The sequence below is a fragment of the Cervus canadensis genome, chromosome X (assembly GCF_019320065.1).
Source record: "Cervus canadensis isolate Bull #8, Minnesota chromosome X, ASM1932006v1, whole genome shotgun sequence".
Lineage (NCBI taxonomy): Eukaryota > Metazoa > Chordata > Mammalia > Artiodactyla > Cervidae > Cervus > Cervus canadensis.
Window position 1 is genome coordinate 10,156,146 of NC_057419.1, and position 25,209 is coordinate 10,181,354.

The 25,209-nt window shown below is 47.2% G+C and overlaps 1 protein-coding gene across 1 annotated transcript in view; it reads left to right on the forward strand.

Moving 5' to 3' along the window:
* Window positions 1-19,328, forward strand: part of STS (steroid sulfatase) — a 193,676-nt gene extending 174,348 nt beyond the window's left edge. The window contains exon 10 of the mRNA XM_043458338.1: window positions 19,221-19,328. Within this exon, the coding sequence (XP_043314273.1) occupies window positions 19,221-19,255 (35 nt within the window). The 3' untranslated portion in view covers window positions 19,256-19,328. The remainder of the gene's footprint in view (window positions 1-19,220) is intronic.
* The last annotated feature ends 5,881 nt before the right edge of the window (window positions 19,329-25,209 follow it).

Below are 25,209 nucleotides of genomic sequence, written 5' to 3' on the forward strand. Positions count from 1 at the left end.
TGTGTGTTTCACCCCCTTGGTGAGTTCAGTGGTCCAGTCGAGTGAAAGGACGATAAGCAGAAACATACAAGGTTTTGTCCTTAAAGCAAGTCGGTCGGTTTGTCACTTTATAGACAAGTGATGCTCAAACCTGTTGTCTTGGAAGGGATAAAACACCCCCCTTCTGCACAGCGTGCTGTAAAATGCTCAAGTGCTTCTCATATTCTGGGGAGTTATACTTCTGCACTTCAGAGAAGAAAAGTAAAGAACGGACTTAGAATCTCCCTTCCAGGATTGCAAGCATCATTTTTTTTTTTTTTTTAACAAAGGGCTCATTTTTTTCTCCCAGGATGCAGGGTGAGGAAATTACTCTTCTGCCAAGCTGGAGGCTCTGGTGTGTTCCCTGCCCTTCCCCGACTCCCCTCTGCGCTGAGTAGTTTTATGAGAGGCTTGAGTCTCATGTAACCAGGCAGACTTCAATCACGTTAGGACTGTAAATGAATTCAGGCCATAGCAGATGCAGCAAACAGGTTTCTTTCTTGAGATACGACATCTGTGCCAACCCATGTATCTTGGAAGAAAGACAACTGTTCTCTGCTGCTTCTTATTGCCTCCGAGGCACTGTATCAAACGCTCCATGATCAAATAAAGGATGAGATGGTGGGGAGTGGAAATGATTTTCAATCCCATGCCTGACAGCATTGTGCACGATGGGTTTCATAGGAACCAGCTGGCGTAAAACTCAGCATTCAGAAAACTAGGATCATGGCATCTGGTTCCATTACTTCATGGTGAAGAGATGGGGAAAAAATGGAAACAGCGGCAGACTTTACTTTCTTGGGCTCCAAAATCACTGCAGACAGTGACTGCAGCTATGAAATTAGAAGACACTTCAGTTCAGTCCAGTGGCTCAGTCGTGTCTGACTCTTCGCGATCCCATGGGGTTTTCCAGGCAAGAGTACTGGAGTGGGGTGCCACTGCCTTCTCCCAAACCACCTCTTACTCATGGGTAATTGCATGCCCATCTTCTGATTCCTTTCGTCTCAAAATATGCAAGTTGTCTTCTCTTTGTCTCACAAACTCTACATTTGGTTTGTATCAACTTGTGTTGACTCCACTGTAGAAGTGTTGTTGCGTGGGTCATCCACTTTTGTCTTTTCACACTGTTACCTTTTCATACTGTTTCATACTATTTCATACTGTTGAGATGAGATGCTTGGATGGCATCACCAACGTGATGGACATGAGTTTGAGCAAGCTCCGGGAGTTGGTGATGGACAGGGAAGCCTGGCGTGCTGCGGTCCTTGGGGTCGCAGGGGGTCAGACAGGACTGAGTGACTGAACTGAACTGAAGTGACCTTGCGTGGGTACACTTTTATTGATTCCAGATGCCACTGTCTTCATTTCGGGTCTTGTTGTGTCTTACCTAGATTATTTCTGATGGATCATCCTTCCTACAGATTTTCTTCCTCTCTCATCTATCCTGCAGACAAACACTGGGACTTGCTTTGTTGATACTCAATCCTGACCCTTATCTTCCTGTCTGTGTTTGCTCTTTGCTCAGTATTTATGATCTAGCCACATCAGATAACTTGCCATTTCCTCTCCTCGGTCACGGGCACACATCTTGGCTCATGCTAACAGATACCACTGTTTGGAGTGTATTTTCTCCTCCCCGCCCCCCACACCCACCACTGAAATCTATCAGTTTTTCATTGTTGCTGGTCAATCAGTAAGTCATGTCTCTGACTCTTTGTGACCCCCCAAGGACTGCAGCACGCCAGGCCTCCCTGTCCATCACCAATTCCCGGAGCTTACTCAAACTCATGTCCATCGAGTCGATGATGCCATCCAGCCATCTCATCCTCTGTCATCTCCTTCTCCTCCTGCCCTCAATCTTTCCCAGCATCAGGGTCTTTTCAAATGAGTTCGTTCTTCGCGTCAGGTGGCTAAATTATTGGCGTTTCAGCTTCAGCATCAGTCCTTCCAATGGATATTCAGGGTTGATTTCCTTTAGGGTTAACCAGTTTGATCAGTTTTCTAATCCTGTCATAAAAGTGAATACAAATGTAGCTGCTTTGAACTGTTTATTTTCTCCCAGGAATGTAGGTCAGAAGTTTACAATGTGTCTTTGATTTTTTTGCTCTCTGTTCCCTAAGGCTAAACTCATGGTTCTGGATGGCCAGAGATCTTATCTGGAGACTCAGAGGAAAAAACTCCTTCCTGGTGATTGGCAGAATTCGGCTCCTTCTGGCTGTAGGACTGGAGTTCCCCTTTCCTTGCTGACTGTCAGCCAGCAGCCACACCCTTCTGAGCTTCTCATGGCCCTCTGCGTGTGGCTTGCCGTGTTGCCCCCTCTGTTTTCAAACCAACAGCCAGAAGGACCCTGAGTCCTTCTCATGCTTCTGATCTCTCTGGCTTCTGCCATGTCTCTCCCACTTTTGAGCTAGAAAAAGGTGGGATTGGGTCAGCCTGTGTAATGCAGGAGTATCTCCACATCTTAAGGTCTGTAGTGTTAGTTATGTAACCGTCGTGTGAGTGAGATTCACTCATTTGTGTCTGACTCTTGCAACCCCATGGACTATACAGCCCATGGAATTTTCAGGCCAGAATACTGGAGTGGGTAGCCTTTCCCTTCTCCAGGGCATCTTCCCAACCCAGGGATTGAACCGAGGTCTCTTGCATTGCAGGCAGATTCTTTACCAGCTGAGCCACAAGGGAAGCCCAAACTTGACATATTCATCAGTACAAAGGATCAGGGTGTGGACATCTCTGGGTGGGGGGCATTCAACTTATGTCAAAAAGCGCTAGTGATTTTTCAGAAAGCAGAGTCTGTCTCTGCAAAGTGGCATTAGCTTTGTGGCTTCCTTCAAGGTTTAATTGTGATGTAGTGTTTACAAATGTCCTTTTCGTGCACCAATGTACTTTGTGGAATATTTAATTATAGAAGCTCATTTGCGAGTCTGCCTCCCACCACCAATGATGAATTACAGGAGCTCAGAAACAAAACCCCAATCACCTTGATATTCATATGCAGAATCTAACGCAAAGCCTTACATGTGTTTGCAAAATAAAATGAGTATGTTCTCCCAATAATTTGCTGCAAGTTTCATTAAGTACTTGCTATATCTGAGACACTTTGATGTCTAGATCTTGAGCAATTATATCAGTTAGGGAACCTCCAGGTGGTTTGGCGGCTCAGATTCAGAACTGCCAGCGCAGGGGCCCTGGGTTCAATCCCTGGTTGGGGAAGTAGACCCCGTATGACACAACTAAGAATTCACATACTGCAAACAAAGTTCCTATGTGGAAAAACTAAGACCTGGCCCAGAGAGATAAAATAAATGTTTAAAAAATAAAGAGCAGCTTTTAAAAAATTAAAATAATAAAGCTATCAATTAATGCAAACCATGACAGGTCAGGCTTCCCAGCTGGTTCAGTGGTAAATAATCCGTTTGCCAGTGCGAGAGACCTAGGTTTGATCCCTGGGTGGGGAGGATCCCCTGGAGGAGGAAATGGCAACCCACTCCAGTGTTCTTGCCTGGAGAATCCCATGGACAGAGGAGCCTGGCGGGCTGCAGTCCATGGGGTTGGACACGAGTGAAGTAAATAAGCTACAGCTTGACAGGAAACTCTTCCTAAGAGCTACTCACATCGATACCGACTCTGACTCACATAGAAGCGGAAATGCCCGCGCACTCCTTGTATCCGTTGTGTAGCGTTGAATGGCAGCGGTCCTCAACCTGAAGGGCTTGGAATGAGGCACGTTCATCATCTCGCAGTCACCGTGGGTCAGGAACCCAAGCATCGGGTCCTTTGCACGATCCAAGCAGGATTTCTCACGAGGCTTCACTGCACGTGTCAACCAGGGCTGAGAGGTCATCTGGACGTTTCACTGGCAAAGCTGTCACCTGCTACACGTCTTGGAAAATTGAGTTCCTCCCCAACTTTTTGTTTGTTCCTTCCCAAGGACACAGCTGCAGCCTGGAGGTTTTCTTCTTCCCAATGTATGAACGGGGAAGGAAAAATATAAACAAAGACAACAGCAACACTGACAGAAACCTCACACTTATTAACACCTCCACTGACGTTGCTCAGTTCAGTTCAGTCGCTCAGTCGTGTCTGACTCTTTGTGACCCCATGGACCGCAGCACACCAGGCCTCCATGTCCATCACTAACTCAGGAATGAATTATTTAAGTGTTGGGAGCCCATCAGGTTCGTAGTGGCAGATGTCAGACTTCTGAAATTCTAATTTTTTTCCCCGCAATCTTGAATTTGTCACCGGCAACAAATACTCTCGATTGTTTTCCATGAAGTGACAGGTTCACTTTGTTCAGTGTTGAAAAAATGTCTGCCACGTACCTGGGTCTGAATGGCCATAGACGGTCTGTCAGTCATCATATCAAGTAAAAATGGAAGCTAGTCTTTTTCCTTGCTTCTCAAGCAGTGGCCCACCTTTTTTTTTTTTTTTTCATGGAGACTAACGTTGAACTTCATTGGGAAAGAGAAGACCTTTATGTATACATCCCATTTCTTCATGCGGGATAGCCCAAAGACACCTACTCTAAATATTTAAGAAAATCAGCTATGCTTACCGCTTCATCTGAAGCATTCTAGGGAATTGATTCCCTGCCAGTCCAGTGGGTAAGATTCTGAGCTTCCAGTGCAGGGGGCCTCCGGTTCGATCCCTGGTCAGGGAACTAGCTCCCACATGCTGCAACTAAAGGTCCGGAACGCCGCAATGAAGATAGAAGATTCTGCTTGCTGCCTCTAAGACCCAGTGCAGTCAAATAAAGAAGCATCACAAAAATACACAATATTCTGAAATGAAGCTGGCATTCTTGTATTCCAGAGCATGGTGGTGATGAATACACAGTTTGCATTCAGTGTCTTGACCCCTGGTAAGGTGCCAACAGTTTTCCCAATTTTTCCACCGTCAGTACAATTGTGAACAAGGTGGAAATGGTACATGACAGTTCTATATTATGACAAAGGTGGATGTGTTCCCAGGGGCCTTGTGAGATATTTCTCAGGCTCCAAAGGGGCGTGAGGTCCACACGGCAAACCCCTGCATGGGAATACAGCAGACAGCATCCCTGAGTGACGCTTGACAAGATCACAAAAGTCAGCATGCATTTGGCTCAGAACCTGCATTCTCTCCCATCAGCTCTGCAGCTAAAACTAAATGCATCACTGCCTTGTTCTCCAGTCGCTTCTCTGAACATCAAAACAAAGCAAAACTTCTCTGCTTCGAAGCTTGTCCCTGGCTATTTCTGCATCAGTCAAACTTAGGTCTCCAGAGCCTTCTGAGTTTTAGGTGGTGGTGGTGTTATCGTTTTTAATTTTGTTGTAGTTTATTCCTTTGCTTGTAGCTTTTACTCATTTGAAAGTGAAAGTGTTAGTCGCTCAGTCGTGTCCAACTCTTTTTTGCGACCCCACGGACTGTAGCCCGCCAGGCTCCTCCGTCCATGGGAGACTTTGCAAGAGTGAATACTGCAAAGATCTTTGTTAAATAAAGATCAAGAAATATGTACCATCTAAAGAAGCTGTAAAGAAAATAAAGATGCAGTTAAGCGTATAAACCCCTTGGAGGATGCAGCTGTCCTTGTGTTTGTAATAAGAAAAGAGTCAATTGGAAAGAGAAACAAATGGAAACAATCTCTCAGTTCCCTCCTCCTGAAATGCACCTTGAAAAGCTCATAGAGATAAATGTCACAGGCAACACTAGCAATTGTAAATAAAAGCAGTACTAGAGAGAGATAAGTAGATGTTAAAATGAGGATTGATTGAATAACAGCGTACCTCTAAAAGCAAGTGTTTTATAATTGCCCTTTCATCAATCCAGTTTGCATCGGGACACGCTCTTAAAATGTAGTTGTCTTCCTAAATGTTCATGGCCCTGCCGCATTCGTGTCTGAAAGCTTGTTTTGCATAAAGTGGGTTGGAGGTTTGTATGAATTCCTTATTAGGGACCGTTTTCTCTCCCGGGTGCTATTAACTCCCCGTCTGCCTAAGACCTAATTTGTCCATTGCTCCCTGAGCTGCTTTTCTATGATGAAGACTTGACTTGACATGCTAGCAGAGATGGAAGAGTTTCGGGGTTCTAGTAACCAAGCTGTGATGGTGAGGACGGGAGACACCCCCCTGACAACCTCTCCAAGCCTCAGTTCCTTCCTCTGGGAGATGGGAATAAAACATGTACTGCTGGGTTATCTGGAGGGATTCCCAGGTGGCACCAGGGGTAAAGAATCCGCTTGCCAATGCAGGAGACCCAAGAGATGCAGGTTCCATCCCTGGGTCGGGAAGATCCCCTGGGATAGGACATGGCAACCCACTCCAGAATGCTTGCCTGGAGAATCCCATGGACAGAGGAGTCTGGTGGGCTACAGTCCATGGGGTCTCAAGGAGTAGGACACGACTGAGCAACTTTACTTTCTCTCTCTTTTTTTCTTTTTTTTTTTTTCTCTCTTTTTTTCTTTAACAGTGTGGGAAGGTTCTGTTTCCTCCACACCTTCTGTGGCACATGTCATTTGTAGACTTTTTGATGATGGCCATTCTGACCAACGTGAGGTGATACCACGTTGTAGTTTTGATTTGCCTTTCTCTGGTACTTAGCGATGTTGAGCATCCTTTCGTGTGCCTATTGGCCATCTGTACGTCTTCTCTGGAGAAATGTCTATTCAGAATGCTCATTTTTTTTTATTAGGTTGTTTGATGAACATGCACACACCGCTGTGTATAAAATAGGTAACTAGTGAGGACCTACCATAGAGCACAAGGAATTGTACTCATGTATTCTGCGATAACCTATACGGAAAAAGAATCTGAAAAACAATGGGTTTGTGTGTGTGTGTGTGTGTGTAAGTTGCTCAGTCGTGTCTGACTCTTTGTGACCCCGTGGACTGTAGCCCACCAGGCTCCTCTGTCCGTGGGATTCTCCAGGCAAGAAGGCTGGAGTGGGTTACCATTCCTTTCTCCAGGGGATCTTCCCCACCCAGGGATCGAACCAGGGTTTCCCACACTGTAGGCATTCTTGACTGTCAGAACCCCCAGAGGATCCCTATGAGTGTGAAAAAGAATATACTGCTCAGGAGTGTTGCAAAGTTAGAGAAAAAAAAATCTATATATGATGTTTTGTGCATACAAAGTTCTCTGTTAGTTTGCCTGTTGTGTGGCATAAGATACACGCTATATTCTCACACAGGCGGTTTCCTCTGTCACTGCTGAGAAATGACATTTCTTAGAAATGCAGTTGTCCCCATAATTTACCCCCTTCCTGCAGGAAAACATTCCCAGAGGAACTGCATTGATCAAGGATGCCATCAGTGACTTCTCCTCGGTACCTGGCACAAGTCTGATCTGACCCCATCTGCTCACCCTGTCATGGGCTTCCATCCTGGCCTAGGCTTATGGAAGGTCTTGACGACCTTTTCTTCTTAAGAGACGCTTCCTGGAGAAAGACCCTACGAGGTCTGATCTCCTCTTTGATAAATCTCCATGGCTTGCGGGGTCTGAAGACCTCAGAAGGGGAGTCGTCATTCCTTCATGGGCAGCCGTGTAGATCTCAGGTTGCAAGATAGATGTGCCACATTTGGGTGATTCTTCGGGGACTCTGCCTTGAATATTCGTGACTTAAAGTCTCCTGCAAACGTCCCGGCTCCTCCTTGCCCGGCCTCTGTACAGCATCCCCCCCCCCAAAAAAAAAGAAATGAAAGAGATGAAAAAGAGGCCACTTTAGTTGGTTTCCGTAATTCTTATGCATTATTAATTTACTTAACAAAAAAAAAAAGGCGGCGGGGGGTGGGGGGAGAACTCATGTGCTCGTCAAGATTGATTGGAATCCTTAATGGAGATTTAATTTAAGGGTTGTTGCCACATAACTTCTACCCAGTGGCCCTGACCGCTGGAAGGACTGATTCACAGTCTACCCGTTGTACTAACAGTCACACATGAATATCGTGTCTAATGATCTCAGATGAGCCTCCTGGGAAGCGAATGTCTGCACACCCATTGACACTTGTTTTGCCTAATTGAAATTAATTGGAATAAATATGTGTCAAACAGTTAGACTCGGTAACCTAATTTTAATGGAATGATGGAGCTGCAGCTTATGTACAAGCGGCCTGGCGGTTTTTTCCTTCTTTATAAGTGGGTCTTTTGACCGTGTCTTTTCATGACAGCGTGTGTTTCCTACGCTGGGGTGCTCGGATTTCTCAGAAGAAAGGTGAGGTCCGGGATTTCTTTGCGAATGGGAGAAGACTGTGTCAATTGGTGGTAGTGAGGGTAGTGGTGCTCAGTCATGTCTGACTCTTTCGGACCCCACAGACTGGAGCCTTCCAGGCTCCTCTGTGCATGGAATTTTCCAGGCAGGAATACTGGAGTGGCTTGCCATTTCCTCCTCCCAGGGATCTCCCCGACCCAAGAACCAAACATAGGTCTCCTGCATTGCAAACAGATTCTTCACCATCTGAGCCACCTGGGAAGAACTGTGTCCGTTAGATCACGTCAAAAAAATAGTGAAGGCAAAGAGGAATCGATCCTTCATACTAACAGGCAGCTGTTATGTGAAGGCATTATTCCATAGATGCTGAATAAATATGTCTGAAGTGAATAAAAGTGGTAATGAGACTCTTTTGACCTTGGCATTCTGCATTCGTATGAACATAGCCGCAGACAACTGTCAGGCAGGCTCGGTATATTCTGAGAACTTATTGCTCATGAAAGACTTATGCATAGGCATGTATTACTGTGTTAGTACAAAATCCAGGTTTGGCAGTGACCTTGGAAAGAGTGCATATGATTCCTATATTCCTATGTATTGTTCAGTCGCTCAGTCATATCCAACTCTTCACGACCCCATGAACTATAGCCCGCCAGGCTCCTCTGTCCGTATGATTCCCCAGGCACGAATACTGGAGTGGGTTGCCATTTCCTCCTCCAGGGGATCTTCCCGACCCAGGGATTGAACCCAGGCCTCCTGCAGTGGCAGTCAGGTTCTTTACCACGGAGCCATCTGGGAAGCCCATATTCCTGTATGCGTTTTCTAAATACTACACGTCATCACTGTCCGGTAGGATACCCTCCATGGTCATCCAGATATTGTCCTTGCAGAATCTGCGATATAGTATGTGTCACACCATCAGAGTCCTCCTCGGTGATCTTGAACTCTCCTATAAACCAAATCAGTCTGTTTTGCCTGAGGTTCAAATCATTGATGGGCAAGGAGATTGAGGGCAAAGATATGCACTGGGAAATTCATCGTGAAGCTAACATTCTTGGTGCATTAAGGACCCATGCTAAGGCACTTCCCCAGTGGTCCAGGGGTTAAGACTCCATGCTTCCACTGCAGGGGACACGGGTTCAATCCCTGGTCAGTGAACTAAGATCCCACAAGCCTTAGGGGAGCCCAGAAAAAGCACTCATGTCGACTGATTCCAGAAGGTTCATCAGCATGTGGATAATCATATGTGAATACCATTCATTGTTATTATTGTTCTCTTATTAAGTCTGTCCCTGATGGCTCAGTTGGTAAAGAATCTGCCTGCAAGGCAGGAGACCCCAGTTCGATTCCTGGGTCGGGAAGATCCCCTGGAGAAGGGACAGGTTACCCACTCCAGTATTCTTGGGCTTCCCTTGTGGCTCAGCTGGTAAAGAATCTACCTGCAATGCAGGAGACCTGGGTTCCATCCCTGTGTCGGGAAGATCCCCTAGAGAAGGGAAGGGCTACCCGCTCTAGTGTTCTGGCGTGGAGAATTCCATGGACTGTCTAGTGCATGGGTCGCAAAGAGTCAGACACGACTGAGCGACTTTCACTTCACTATTGAGTGTATCATATGTATATCCATGCGCTTATTAACATGTTTCTTGTATCCTGTGGATGGATGCGTGGTTGATACATAGAGCGACTATAACTTTTGCAGGAACTCCTGGTGACTGTGAACACGTACACATTCAATGTCACCAACTGCCAGCTCTGAAAACATAGCCTGATATCCTCAGAAAGCTGGAATCTGACTGGATACTTCAAATTTCTTTGTGCTCAGTTGCCAGCGACATGTCCACCTTTTTCTCGCTTATAAAATCATCAAACATATATATGACTGTGTGTTCAGTCAGTAAGTCATGTCTGACTCTTTGCGACCCCATGGACTGCAGCACGCCAGGCCTCCCTGTCCATCACCAACTCCCGGAGAGTTGGTGGAGTCGGTGATGCCATCCAACCATCTCGTCCTCTGTCGTCCACTTTTTCTGCTGCCCTCAGTCTTTCCCAGCATCAGGGTCTTTTCCAAAGAGTGGGCTCTTTGCATCAGGTGGCCAAAGTATTGGGGCTTCAGCTTCAACGTTAGTCCTTCCAATGAATATTCAGGGTTGATTTCCTTTAGGATGGACTGGTTGGATCTCCTTGTAGTCCACATAGGGATTCGACTTAAGGAAAGCAGGGCTAAGCATTTGTGTAAGGTTGGCAGATGAATTGGCATCAAGATTGCCTTGTGGGAAGTTTTCACAGAAACAGTCCAAACAGAGGAGAGAGTCCAGGCCACCTTGTCAGTCATCTGGGTCGGTGCTGTGGTTCTCGGAGTCTCTTTGGTTCGGGATTCAACCTGTTGGGTGAATCACAAAACAGCCCCTGAAAGTTGAAGGAGAGCATCTTGCAAGAAGCGCAGACTTTTGGGCTAACAGCAGAACTGTGTCAACATACTTCACTCTAGGGACTTCCCTGGGGGTCTAGCAGTTAAGACTGCCTGCTTGCGATGCAAGAGGTGCAGGTTTCAACCCTAATCAGGGAACTAAGTCCTGCATGCCATGACATGTGGCCAAAAAAAATACACACTACATTTGGGGTGTCTGAGTGAGTGAGGGGGAGTCCCTTTCATTCTTTTCTGAGTGGCCTTGTCTTATGGTCAAGACTCCCACGTCCAGGGGTGCTGGGAGAAAAAAGAAAAGGCTCCTGGGACCCGCCCAGCCCGTGGAGCTGCTCACGGAGCCCCCACCTTGGCCAACTCTCTGGTTCCCTTGTCTCTGCCTGTTTCAGTTTTCTTCCTTGTCTGGGGTGTTCTGTTCTGCCGCCCTCCACTGTGGTGTAACTCCCCCTGCTCCCCGCCAAGGGGAGAGGAATCTGATCAGGGCAAGAAGCCACCACTGAGCTTCCTTCCAGGAAGGAATCGCTGGCTCTCACCAGAGCAAAGTGTGATATATATGGAGGCATCAGGTCCCCGGGAGGTCTGGGAGATTTCTCTGGACCAATTTCTCAGGAGGTGTTTTGTTTGTGAGCCCTAGCCAGCCCACCCTCGCCCTCCACTGTGACTGCCTCTGCCTAGGAGGTCTATCCCAGCTTCAGCAGTCTCTCCCGTGCTCCTCAAGGCCTTGGAGATTCTTCCCTGGTGTTCCAGTGGTTAAGACTCCGCCTTCCCATGCGGGGGACGAAGGTTCCATCCCTGGTCGGGGAACTAAGATCCCACAAGCTGCGAGGCCATAAAAACCCAAACTGTATGATAGAAGCAGCCTTGTAAGAAATTCAACAATGATTTTAAAAAATGGTCCACATCAAAAAAAAATCTTTTAAAAAAAAGGTCTTAGAGGAGTCAACACGCCCACATCTCAACTCTCTGACTTCTACACCCACGCCCCCGCCACACCGACCTTTGTTCTGTAGTTCCTCCTCCTGACACCTGTAACTCTATTCCATCCTCTTTGAAAAATGTTTTGAACTTAGAAAGCCTTTTTCTTTGCTCTCAATGCCTAGCGTGCAAAAAGAGAGTGTCTCTGAAGATTGAAACACGTCCACTTTGCAACCCAAATCAAGTGCTGAGATCTTTGTCCCGGGGGTGTATGCCTTCTTCCAAAGTCATCGAATCCACTGTTTTTATTGAATAGTCCACCCTCGTGAGCTAAGGGGGATAGAAAAATAGTTTGCTTTAATACTTCCAGTAGACTGTTTGGTTTGTATTTGAAGATATGTGTATTTCCAATCCAATCCCTGAATCCTACTCTATAGCTAGTTATTAAAATAAGTCCATTTTACATATTTATAGTTAGCATAAGTGGCAGTTTTCAACTCTAATCTTCCAGAGGAGAAAATGATTTGAAAAAGGTGCGTAAGACATGAAGGTCCGAAGTTGTCGATCTTTTCTTCGGAGACAGTGGGTAGAGTGTCTATTTTTTCCAGCATATGTAATGTAATTCACTTTTGTAATTGAATGTAATTGACTTATGTAATTCATGATATGTCAAAGTCCTATCCAAGGAAGTTATGGAAGTAAATATCCAGGGCAATGAATTCATGAGATAACATGGGGAGGGAATTTTAAGACCGTGAAAAATCTGGCTTAAAATTCAACATTCAAAAAACTAAGATCATGGCATCCAGTCCCATCACTTCATTGCAAGTACATGGGGAAAAAGTGGAAACAGTGACAGAATTTATTTTCTTGGACTCCAGAATCACTGCAGACAGTGACTGCAGCCATGAAATTAAAAGACAGTTACTCCTTGGAAGGAAAGTTATGACAAACCTAGACAGTGTATTAAAAAGCGGAGACATCACTTGGCCGACAAATATCTGTCTAGTCAAACCTATGGTTTTTCCGGTGGTCATGTATGGATGTCAGAATTGGACCATAAACATGGCTGAACACTGAAGAATTGATGTTTTTGAATTGTGCTGCTGAAGAAGATTCTTAAGATTCCCTTGGACAGCAAGGAGATCCAACCAGTCAATCCTAAAGGAAATCACCCGTGATATTGGAAGGACTGATGCTGAAGCTGAAGCTGCAATACTTCGGCCACTTGATGCAAAGAGCTGACTCATTAGAAAAGACCCTGATGCTGGGAAAGATTGAAGGCAGGAGGAGAAGGGGACGACAGAGGATGAGATGGTTGGATGGCGTCACCAACGTGGTGGGCATGAGTTTAAGCAAGCTCCAGGAGATGGTGAAGGACAGCGAAGCCTAGTGTGCTACCATCCAGGGGGTCAGATTCACCTTGGGATCTGAAATCACTGCAACGTCAGACTCATCTGAGCAACCGAACATCAACAGCAACAGTGGTCAATAAGGAGAATTTTGTCCTCTAAAAAAATTATAATATTAAGTATCCTGGTAGAGTGTCTTTGTAGCTTGTGATGGGCTCAAGTCCTCACCCCAGCTTCAGAGCTTCCTCCACGCCCTTCCACCTCTTTGCTTTTTGGTGGTGGTGGCTTAGCTGCTCAGTCATGTCCGACTTTCTGCAACCCCATGGACTGTGGCCCGCCAGGCTCCTCTGTCCATGGGATTCTCCAGGCAAGATTTCTGGAGTGGGTTACCATTTCCTTCTCCAGGGGATCTTCCTGACCCAGGGATTGAACCCAGGGTCTCCTGCATTGCAGGCGGATTCTTTACCGCCTGAGCTATGAGGGAAGCTTTGCTCTTTAGGTTAGCTCATTCAGTCCATCCAGGTTTGTCAGCCTTGGAGAGGTAAAAGGCACCCCGATTCCTAGGGACCTCACGCTGTCCCTCACGGGGTACTAGCCATCCCTTCTGCCCTGACCCTGGCATTGCCGAGATCCTCACTTTTCCTCCTCATCCCTCACTTTCTGCTTGGCTAGAACAGCCCCATGTTGCCTCTCTGCCTTCCTGAGAAGATAGGAACCAGGAAGCAGGCTACGTGGATTTTTCCGGGGGGGGGAGGTAGACAGCGTCACACCACATCGTCTTCCGTCTCTCATTTCCGCCCCCACCCCCCAGCAGCATCATGTGTTCTAAGACACGTGGGCATCAACTCAGTTACACATGGCCCCCAAACGTGGCATAACTGAGACCCGAGTTCTGCTCACAGTCTTTTGGTTCAAAGTCCTGGTTGTTCCTACGCTACCTGTGTGACCCTGGACACGTGGCTTCATCTCTTCAAATCTTTCTTGCAAGATCTGAAGCATCTTCAAATGACCTTGACCTCCCCGGCAAGGTCAGAGTAATTGCCACCTGCCCGACGTCAGAACTTCCACCTGCAGGACACAGGGTCTGGGGCAGGCAACATCCTCAGTCCGTCGTGATTATCCTTTTCTTCTGGAGACATACAATAATCTCTTCTCAGCAGTCTACTCCCTCTGAGTCATGCTTATCCCCAATTTCAGCTCCACATGTACGTTCTCAGTATCTTTTTTTTTTTTTAACTTTTTTAAAAAAAATTTTAATTGAAGGCTAATTACTTTACAATATGGTGGTGGTTTTTGCCATACATTCGCATGAATCAGCCATGGGTGTACATCTTTGTGTAAAATGGATCCTTCGATCTGGAGGGCAACATACAAAATCTTTTCATTTTGGAACATTTGGCCTTTCAATGTGAGTATCCTTCATTGTGGGCTTCCCTGATGGCTCAGAGGTAAGGAATCTGCCTCCCAGTGCAGGAGACATGGGTTCGATCCCTGGGTCATGAAGATTCCCCTGGAGAAGGAAATGGCAGCCCACTCCAGTATTCTTGCCTGGAGAATCCTGTGGACAGAGGAGCCTGGAAGGCTACAGTCCATGGGGTCACAAAGAATTGGACACTGCTTCATAACTGTGGCTTTCGATCAGTGGGAAATCGTGTGGATTCATTTGAGGCTGGTGGAATAGAAGGAAGGCTTTTTCACTTCATGGCTGACATCTGCTTAGTGGCGGGAGAATTCATGTAGGGGAATTGGTACAAACATGCCAAAGGAATTGTGATGAGAGTTGCATTACTGGGAGGTTGTCTATGGGTGGAAAAATCTGTCCACCATCCATCTTTAAGTGTCGTGGCCTGTCTGCTGATAACCGTGAACAGAATGCAGTATCTGCTGGCAGAACTACTTTAGGACTCAGATAGAAAAATGTCTGTGTGTCTTACAGTAGAACCCAGGAATCAAGAGTTGAGAAGGCATCATCCAGTGGGTGGCTAAAGAGAAGAAGTCAGAGAGCATGCTGAGAGACGAGGGGGAGTGGGAGGGAGAGAGAAATACAGTAGCAAGAGGTATTTTTGTCAAAAGAAAGCAAACAGATTCAACTAATGTATGCCCACCCCGCAAGCTTTCCTCTAAGCCCAGCACTCTGATGTAAAACCACTGGTTTACCTTGAAAATCATTCTCTCATTTTGATTCTTCTTTGTTTGGCACACCTAGGAGTTCCCAAATTTCTGCCAAAAGCCATAGAAAGGCTGTAGTCAGGGCTAGACTGTTGCAGAGTCCTTCCTCTGCTACATTCACTGTATTTGTATCCTTCTGATTGTCACTGCTGTGTTCCAGTCTTGCACATGGTGAGGGTGAAAGCATTAGTCACTCAGTCTTGTCTGACTCTTTGCAACCCCTTGGATGGTAGACCACCGGGCTCCTCTGTCCATGGGATTGTCCAGGCCAGAACACTGGAGTGGGTAGCCATTCCCTTCTCCAGGGGATCTTCGCCACCCAGGGACCCAACCCAAGTCTCCTGCATTGCGGGCACGTTCTTTACCATCTGAGCCGTCAGGGAAGCCCCCAAAATTGATAGCCACTAAGTCATGTCCAACTCTTTTCAACCCCATGGACTGTAACCCACCGGGATCCTCTGTCTGCGGGATTCTCCAGGCAAGAACACTGGAGTGAGTTGCCATGCCCTCCTCCAGGGGATCGTCCTGACCCAGGGATCAAAACCAGGTTTCTTGCATTGTAGGCGGATTCTTTACCATCTGAGCCGCCACTTGAGAGACTTCCTAAACCCATCTGCTACAGCAGCCCATGTGGTGTAGGTCAGATATGGACTGTGAGGGCATCTGCTAACATCCTCCATTTATATTCCAAGGTTTATACCGAAGCACAGATACTCTAGCTGAGAATGTTACATGCTTCTTCCTCTTGGACACTTACCGGTCTACACGTGCCTAGGACATTTTTGGTTGCTTCATGTACCCCTAATCTTTGAGGTCCTCAAGAGCGGAGCCAGGCTGGAGCGCTAGCAGAAAGTTCGACTGCAGTCTTTGGAATCCACATGGAATCCCGTGGATGCCCTGAATTGGGCTGTATGACATTCACCAGCTGGTACTTCATTCTTTAGGCAGAGTCCCCTCACAGTGAAAATACGGAGGAGTCTGAACCAACTCAGAGGCCAATGACTGGTACTCTGAAAGCATTTTTTAAAGCTCTTTTATTGGGGAGTATCTCTGGACAAGGAAATGGCACCCACTCCAGTATTCTTGCCTGGAGAATCCCATGAGCAGACGAACCTGGCGGGCTATGGTCCGTGGGGTCGCAAAGAGTCGGACAGAACTGACCACATAACACGTGCACAATGTCCCTTGAATATTCATTGTGAATGATGTAATAAGCAATTTAATAGACTATATAAACTTTCCTGAAGGGTAGAAAATAGTGTTATCCATATGTTTCAGGTTATGATATCCATAGAACTTATTTCTTTCAAATAGTAAGTGCTTCTAGAGAGAAGGTTCCAAGTTAAGCCAAGAACATTTATGCTGACAGTCTTTGATTAACATTTTGTTGTTGTTCAGCTGCCAAGTCGTGTCTGAATCTTCTCGACCTCATAGACTTCAGGCCTCCCTGTCCCTTACCATCTCCCGGAGTTTGCCTAAGAACATGTCCATTGAGTCAGTGATGCCAACCAACCATCTCACCCTCTGTCGCCCTCTTCTCCTTCTGCCTCCAATCTTACCCAGCATCAGGGTTTTCTTCCAGTGAGTCAGCTGTTCGCATCAGATGGCCAAAGTATTGGGGCAGTTAATGCATTCGTTCCCTTGTAGATTCATCAACTTGTTGGAGCACCTAAAAGTGTGCGTTGTATGTAGTATGTTCTCAATAAGTATTTGTTGAATGAATGAATGAACTGGTGAATGAGTGGGTTAGTCACAGGGCTCGGGGGATGGGGGTCAGGGGAAGTTGACCCAAGTAGGAATGATGGGAAGATGTCCTCAAGTCTGATATTGGAAATGTACTTGCAGCTAAATGGCAGCAATGGAACATAGAAATGGCATCCTAAAGGGAGTTCTTTGAGAAAAATTCAGCTTGCGAGTGGGTGGCCAGAAAGGACTCCTGGATGAGAGCATATTTTCATCTGAGCAGCCTGGCGGTCTGGAAGCCAAGATTCAGAAAAGGGAAAGAGAATGCATTTTCATGAGGTTTAAAAAAAAAAAAAAAAAAGGCTGGAAATTCACCAAGGGAAGACCTAGAGGCATATGATCAAGGCGTGGTGAGAATTCACTCGATGATCCAACTTAGGAAGCATCCCACCAGTATCCTCTGGGGGAAACTGAGGGACTCTTGGAGCGTTCCCATTAGAATGAGATGATAAGCAGGAAAACGACCCCTCCCCTCACCTCAAGGATGTCCATGTTTGAATCCTCAAAACTTGTCAAGAAGTTACCTTGCGTGGACCCCTCCACCCCCAATCCCGAGCCTCTGGAAGAAGTCACTTGTGAACAGGAACCTGGAGGAGGTGAGAAAGTTAAGGCACTTGCGTTGTGTAGAGGTTACCCCCGCTTAAGTCCACAAGGGTCCTTGTAAGAGGGAGGCAGGAGGTTCAGGGTCAGGGGAGGAGTTGTGAGGCTGGAAGCAGAGATCAGGAAAAAGCGTGACCCGGGGACTTCCTGGTGGTCCAGTGGCTAAGACTCCACGCTCCCAAAGTGAGTTCTATCCCTGGTCAGGGAACTAGATCTGTCTCACATGCCACCACCAACAGTTTGAATGCCAAAACGAAAGATCCCTCAAGACACAACTAAAGGTCCCGCTTGTTTTGTTGCGAGATCGGAGATCCTGCCTGCTGCCGTTAAGACCTGGCACGGCCACATAAATAAATATTAAATAAAAAAGACTAATAACGTGAGCTGGAGTCAAAGAACGTGGGTAGCATCCAGAAGCAGCAAGAGGCTGGGAAATGGGTCCCTCCAGCCCCAATCCCGAGCCTCCGGAAGGAAAAGCGGGTCTGCCATCACCTTGATTTCATCCCTTTAACACTCCTTTCCGACAAACAACCTCCAGGAAGGTAAGATGTTACATTGTGTGTTGATTTCAGCCTGATGTTACATTGTGTGTTGATTTCAGCCCCTGAACCTGTGGCCAGTTTGTAGCCACGGGAATCGAATGCAATGAGCTAAGCTCCTACGCAGGCGTGCCTTTTTGCTTCTTGGGTCCGTTTGTTCCTGCCCAGGGTCCCCGCTCAGCACGACAAAGCGGCCTTGGCAGCTCCAGGGTGTTGAACTCGGTGTCCTGTGTTCCTGTGGACGTCCACGCAGAGCCGTGTTGAAGCCTGAGCTGTTTTTGGGAAATGACACGGCTGCCCGACCCTCTGAACCTCATCCTGTCTTGATCATTGGCCTACCGTTGCTATGGCGCCCAGATAAGATGGTCCGCACGTGTGTCTTTATTCCCGAGGGCAAAACCATCAGCTCACATATTCCAAGAAGGATGTGCCACTTGTCATCTTTATTCAGAGAATACAGATGTGCACTTTTTTTTTCTCCCCCCTGAAGCGTGTGTGTCAGAAAATCATTTCAGGAAGCCTTCAAAATATTTGGAAAGAAATGCAGTCGAAAATCGCGCGACTCTTTACACTGATCCTGTTAACCTTTGGCTTGCTAACCTTTACTTTCCTATTCTCCCAGAGAAACTCATCAATTGTTTCGCCAAAAATATAAAAGACATTAGCAACCTGAAGAGCCTCTATTTTTCTTATCTTTCTCCCGTGTCCCGGATGAAAAATGATTTCCTTTAGATCATCATCAATAACAATGACATTTTCTGAGTGGGACAAAAAGACACCATCAAACACATAACCTTCAAGGATTCACCGGAAGGCAGAGATTTTGTGCTGCACTTTTGTTGGTGGTGGTTTTTTTTTTTTTTTTTAATGACATAGACACGGTTAGGTTCTTTGGTTGACTGTGGAAAGCATCACAGATTCTTTAGATTTCTGTGAAAGTAGAGAAATCCCACCGAGCCCCCAGTTTAATGCAAAGCACTCGAGATTTTTGTTTCCCCTTAATGTCCATCCTGTGTGAAGCCGGACAGACACAAAGACCTTTTGTAGGTGGTTCTTGTATTTTTTTGGGGGGGTGATTTTGGTTCTTGTTTTGAAACTGGGACTTGTCATAGAAAAGAAATTGTAGACACATAATCACTGTGATGCCATCTTCTTGATCCTGGGGCATAAACCACCCCACCCCACCCCACCCCAGCAGTCTTATCTTAAACTCGCCTGAAAGCGCAACAGAGATGGGTGTGCTTTGATCTAACAGAATCCCTGTTTTTTTTTTTCCAGGACCACAGAGAAATTTTGTGCGGGTGCTTGTGTGACTTATGATTTGAGGGGATCATGTCTGTGATTCCACTTTTTGTCAGTGTCCACAGAGACAGCCGAGGTCCCAAACGAGTACCTGGGCAGCAGACATCATGGGGTCTCCACATGGTGAAGCGCGTCCTCCTGGGTTACCTTGCCTTGAACGTTCTGAGATGTCAATTAAAAGATTTAAAGCCCCCGAAGCTGAACTGCTATAAAAACTTTCCAAAACACTGGTCCCGAAACTGTCCGGTAATTTTTTTTTTAATTGATTTAGGTATGTAACTGTACTGCATCTTAGTTCTGGCGTGAAGGTGTTGAGCTACAGGACGTGGGATCTACTTCCCTGATCAGGGATGGAACCCAGGTCCCCGGTACTGGGAATACAAAGTCTTAGCCACTGGGCCACCGGGGAAGCCCTCTGTATTGTTTGATTATATGACGTTTTAGCTTGTTTCAGGGTGCTATAAGAGAACATACCGTAGACTGGGGACCTATAAACAGGCATCTCTTTCTCATACGTTTGGAAGCACAAAGTCCAAGACCAAGACCCACTGATACGGGTCCTGGTGATGCTTCCCCTCCTGGTTCATAGACGGTCGCTTTCGCAGGGTGTCCTCACATGGTGGAAATTGCCAGGGAGCTCTCTGGGGTCTCTCTTATAAGGACACTAATTCTGTTCATGGGGCTCCACCCTCATGACCTCGTGACCTCCCCAGCGTACCACCTCCAGATACTGTTGCAGGCGAGGACTTCAACCTGTGGGTCTCGCTCTGAGGGACACAGACTCTTAGCACACGGCAAATAATGATGAGAGGAAGACAAAGTAGGACAGGAGAGGAGAATACGATGTGCACGTCAGAAGCAAACCTTAGGAAAGTCTGTTCCCGGAATGTGTGTTCATTGCCTTCCTGTGTGGTTGACAGGTGTCATACACGTTCCAGTGATGAGGTCAGGGTGGTGGTGAGAGTGTTTGTCTCCGATAGCATCTTAGTGTGGGTGCCAAGAACTTTTGGACGAGTTGTTGTTCAGTCGCTCCGTCGTGTCCGACTCTTTGCAACCCCATGGACTGCAGCACGCCAGGCCTCCCTGTCCATCACCATCTCCCGAAGGTTACTCAAATGTTTGTCCATCGAGTTGATGATGCCATCCAACCATCTCATCCTCTGTCGTCCCCTTCTCCTCCCGCCTTCAATCTTTCCCAGCATCAGGGTCTTTCCCAATGAGTCAGCTCTTCGCATCAGGTGGCCAAAGGACTGGAGTTTCAGCTTCAGCATCAGTCCTTCCAATGAACACTCAGGACTGATTTCCTTTAGGATGGACTGGTTGCATCTCCTTGCAGTCCAAGTGACTCTTGGGAGTCTTCTCCAACACCACCGTTCAAAAGCATCCATTCCTCAGCGCTCAGCCTTCTTTATGGTCCAGCTCTCACATCCGTACGTGATAAAAGCATTCCCATAAGGTCCACATGATGAAATCTTCATTTCTGGGAAAACCCAAGGGAAAATTAAGTCTGGGGCGGGGGAGCGTGTGACATATTGTACAGTAACAGTGTGAAAATTGAACTCCTCTATCACTATGAAACAAGCGAAGAGGGACTAAAGCTATTTAGGGCGAAGCCGCAAAGAGGGCAGCATTTGGTATACTTCTACTGATCATGACATTTTAAAAACACATTTTAAATGATGTGTTGCATTGGATCTTAGTTGCATCTCGCGAGACCCTTTGTTTTGGCTCCTGGAATCTCTGGCTGTGACACATGGACTCAGCATCTGTGGCAGGCAGACTTAGTGGGATCCTCCCTCACCAGGGAATCAAACCCCAATCCCCGGCATTGCAGCCCGTATTCTTTTAAGTTTTATTTAGTTACTGATTCATTTTTGGCTGCGCGGGGTCTTCATTAACTGCTCTCGGAATTTCTCCGGTTGTGTTGTCCCCTGGACGAGTGCATTCAGTCATTGCATCGTGCAGGCTCAGTGGGTTGTGAGACAACTTCCTTCCCCCGAGGCAGGTGGCATCTCCCGTGACCAGGGGCTGGACCAGCCCCTTCATCCCTGCATTGGCAGGCAGATTCTTAACCCCTGGACCACCAAGTAAGTCCCCGTGAAGACATTTTTTTTGGTTGGAGGGGGATGAGAGAGGGAAAACAGTGAAATACAGTTTTTCGTGTTGTCTTCCACCATTCCACCTATGATTTGATTCATCCTGATTTTCGTCCTCAACATCCAGCCTTTTTGTAAAAGATGTAGTTTGGGAATTTAAGCAGCGACTGTGTCCACGGGGCACAAGAAGCTTCAGGGTCTGTGTGCTAATGTCCCGGAGGGCTCTGGGTTGGCCACGGAGAACCGGGCTACCTGAAGATGGAGATGAAGTGAATGCAGACCTGGGGGGAACGTCGTGTGTCCCCTCAGGCAACATCTCTGCGCCATTGTAGAGGGCGCCCTGCCCATTACCCCAGGCTGCATCCTGCCTGCAGTTATGTGTCTACTGCCAGAGAGAAAACCTGAGCCTCCCCCATCACACCCCGCGCTTTCTCCACCTCTCTCGTCGAAGAGCAGGGAGGCCCAGCTCACAGCCGTGTCCTCTGGCCTCTTACCCTCAGCGGTCCAGCGGCGGCTGTGATCGTGAACTAGAAAACAATGAAACTGTATCTGCCTGCAATGCAGGAGACCCCGGTTCGATTCCTGAGTCGGGAAGATCCCCTGGAGAAGGGATAGGCTACCCACCCCAGTATTCTTGGGCTTCCCTGGTGGTTCAGCGGGTAAAGAAACTGCCTGCAATGTGGGAGACCTGGGTTCCATCCCTGGGTTGGGAAGATCTCCTGGAGAAGGGAACAGCTACCCGACTCCAGCATTCTGGCCTGCGTAGTCCACGGGTTCACAAAGAGTCGGTCATGACTGAGCGACTTTCACTTTCTCTTCTTCACACGGCAGCCTGTGTGTGGTTCTCCTGATGGACGGGCACTGAGACAGTCTGAGACTTGGCATCCTTTGCTGCAATGCAAAGAAACTCTATGGGACTGAAAATAACTGCATTCACGTGCATCCATGCATGTTGAGTCACTTTCGTCGTGTCTGACTCTGCGACCCCATGGATTGTAGCCCGCCAGGCTCTGCGGTCCATGGGGTTCTCCCGGCCAGAATACTGGAGCGGGTTGTCCTCTCCTCCTCCAAGGGCTCTTCCCGACCCAGGGATTGAACTCATGTCTTTTACGTCTCCTGCATGGACGAGCAGGTTCTTTACCTCGAGCGCCACCTGGGAAGCCTGCATTCATGTGCACTTAGAGTGAATTCTGGACAAACGATAAAAAAAAGACCAAGAAACTCAACTGCCACTTCTAAGGAGTCTGGAGCGAAAGCAGGATTCTGTGTGTGCCCCCTGTACACAATACCACCTAGAGGATGGGCAAAAGACCTAAGCCACGCCTCCAGCCTGACCCCTGGACATATCCCTCCCTGCCTTCCATAAGAGGAACTCGGTCATCTCCATTAGGGACCTCCGTTAGCAACCAAGGGACGTTGTTGTTTGTTCTCCCTCCCCTCCACGTTGCTGCTGCTGGGGCCCCAGTAAACCCTTGTCTGGATTTTTTCATCTGTCCTCTAATCAATTTCTGTTGATTACAGAGGCTAAGTGTGTGCATGTGTACTCTGTCATGAATCGGTCATGTCTGACTCTTTGCAACCCCATGGACCGTAGCCCACCAGCCTCCTCGGGATTCCCCAGGCAAGAATACTGGGTGTGGGTTGCCATGCCTTCCTCCAGGGGATCTTCCCGACCCAGGGATGGAACCGCATCTCCTGCATTGGGAGGCGGATTCTTTACCACTGAGCCACCCAGGAAGCCCTCTGCTTACGAAAAAAAAGTTCTAAGATTGTCTTCTTACTTTCTCTTAGCCCACGATGCTCGATTTGAGGCTGAATGTTGAAATGATTGGAGAGAGAGAGTTTTATACACTTGTGTTCATCATGTAGATTTATCACTGCTTCTGGCCCTTCTGATTAATATGAACGTTCTCAGGAATTCTCTGGTGGTCCAGTGGTGAAGAGTCCACGTTCTAACTCAGGAGACACGGGTTCGATCCCTGGTTCAGGGAACTAAGATGCTGAACGCCATGGGGGCAACTCTGCCCGCGTCGTCCACAGCGCACACACTGCAACCAAACATACCATGGGGCGCAGCTGAGACCTGCTGAAGCCAAATGATTCATAAATAAATATCGTAAGCATGTTTCTTCTTATTTCCTAAGAGCCCACGATGCTACATTTCGGGTTGGGTGCTGGAACGATTGGCCAGCTATGGTCGTGTAGGGGAGAGGACCATAGAAGGACTGGTTTTTGTGTTTGAATTGAAACTCAATCCAGGGACCTCCTCTGAAATGCCTCAGGATTGCTCGCCTGGCCCAGAAAGAACCTGATGCAACCTGACTTTTAAGGGAACTCAGATAATTAGCTCTCACTCTCTGATAGGGGGCTACATGTGAGGGAGGCGGTGTGTTTCTCGAGGTGTTTGTAGAGGACAAGAGTTTTCTTCTGAATTTACCCCTACCTCGGGCTGGCCTGGTGGCTCAGAGAGTAAGGAATCCACCTGCCAAGGCAGGAGACCAAGGAGGCGAGGGTTCGATCCCGGCGTCGGGAAGATCCCCTGGAGGAGGAAACAGCAACCGCTCCAGTACTCTTGCCTGGAGAATCCCACGGACGGGGGAGCCTGGTGGGCTGCAGTCCATGGGGTCGCAAAGAGTCAGACACGACTGAGCCAGTAACAGCAACAAAACAAACACTTTACCGATTTCTGGCAGTGAATGTTTCCTTGACGTCACGCACGTTCAGAATCCAATGAGGACACTGGGGGAGAGGTAATTGACTGTAGGGAATGAATTGACAGATGCAAACAGGAATCAGTGGTTCCCCTGCTCCTCTAGCTTGATGCATCTGAGAGCAGGACTTGTCATTTTTTGAGTTGTTCATGATTTCTCAAGGTTACACGCGAGGGGGAGAGAAATGCTTTTGAGAAAGCAGTTCTGATATTCTTCCATCGTATTTAAACATAACACATATATTAGGATAAAGGAGAGAATCCATGCGACAAATTCACCTTTAACTTTTTTGAACCTCAAACGTCTATTAGAGATTTCATCAGAAGACGTGAAATGCAGAAGGCATTGGAGGGATGGAGTCTGTATGCATCACGAGCCTCTTGGGTACCTCTTCATATGGTGTGTGAATAAGGTCACCTCAGTTCATGTTCCTGGGGGTTCTTTTCCTGTTTTCCCAACAGAAAAAAAAAAAAAAAAAAACGAGCAATGTCTTGATTATCGAGGTCCTCGGAACGGCAGCCTCTTGTTGTTTCCTGATTGAGGGCCACACAGAAAATGTTTTCTGAAATATTTAGAAGCAGTGGGAGGCACACATCATTCACACAGTGTAGAAATGTGCACACTTCATGAAGCCACTTTTCATCCCAGTGCAAATCTTGGCCTCTTGGGCGTGGCTATACGTGGGTGCCTTTTACTAAGACTAATTCAGCTGGGGTGGACTCTGGGGAGTCTTGATTCCTCAGTTTCTTTTCTACTTCTTTGACTCCATTTCTGATTTGTAGATAGGTTCATTTGCAGAGTTCCTTTCTTTCTTTTTTTTTAAGATTCGGGTATCATGAGCCGTATCATATGGTGTTTGTCTTTCCCTGTCTGACTTCACACAGTGGGACAGTCTCTAGTTGCATCCATGTGGCTACAGATGTCATTATTTTTGTTCCTTTTTAATGGCCGAGTAATATTCCATTGTACACATGCACCCCATCTTCATCCATGTGTAGGTTGTTGTCCATGTCCTAGCTACTGTAAATAGTACTGGGGCGCGTGCATGTTCTCAAAGTATGGTTTTCTCCAGATACGTGCCCAGGAGTGGGATTGCTAGATCATAGAGTACAGAGCTTCGTGGTCTTTTAAATGAGGTGTATATTTTATTGGCTTCAC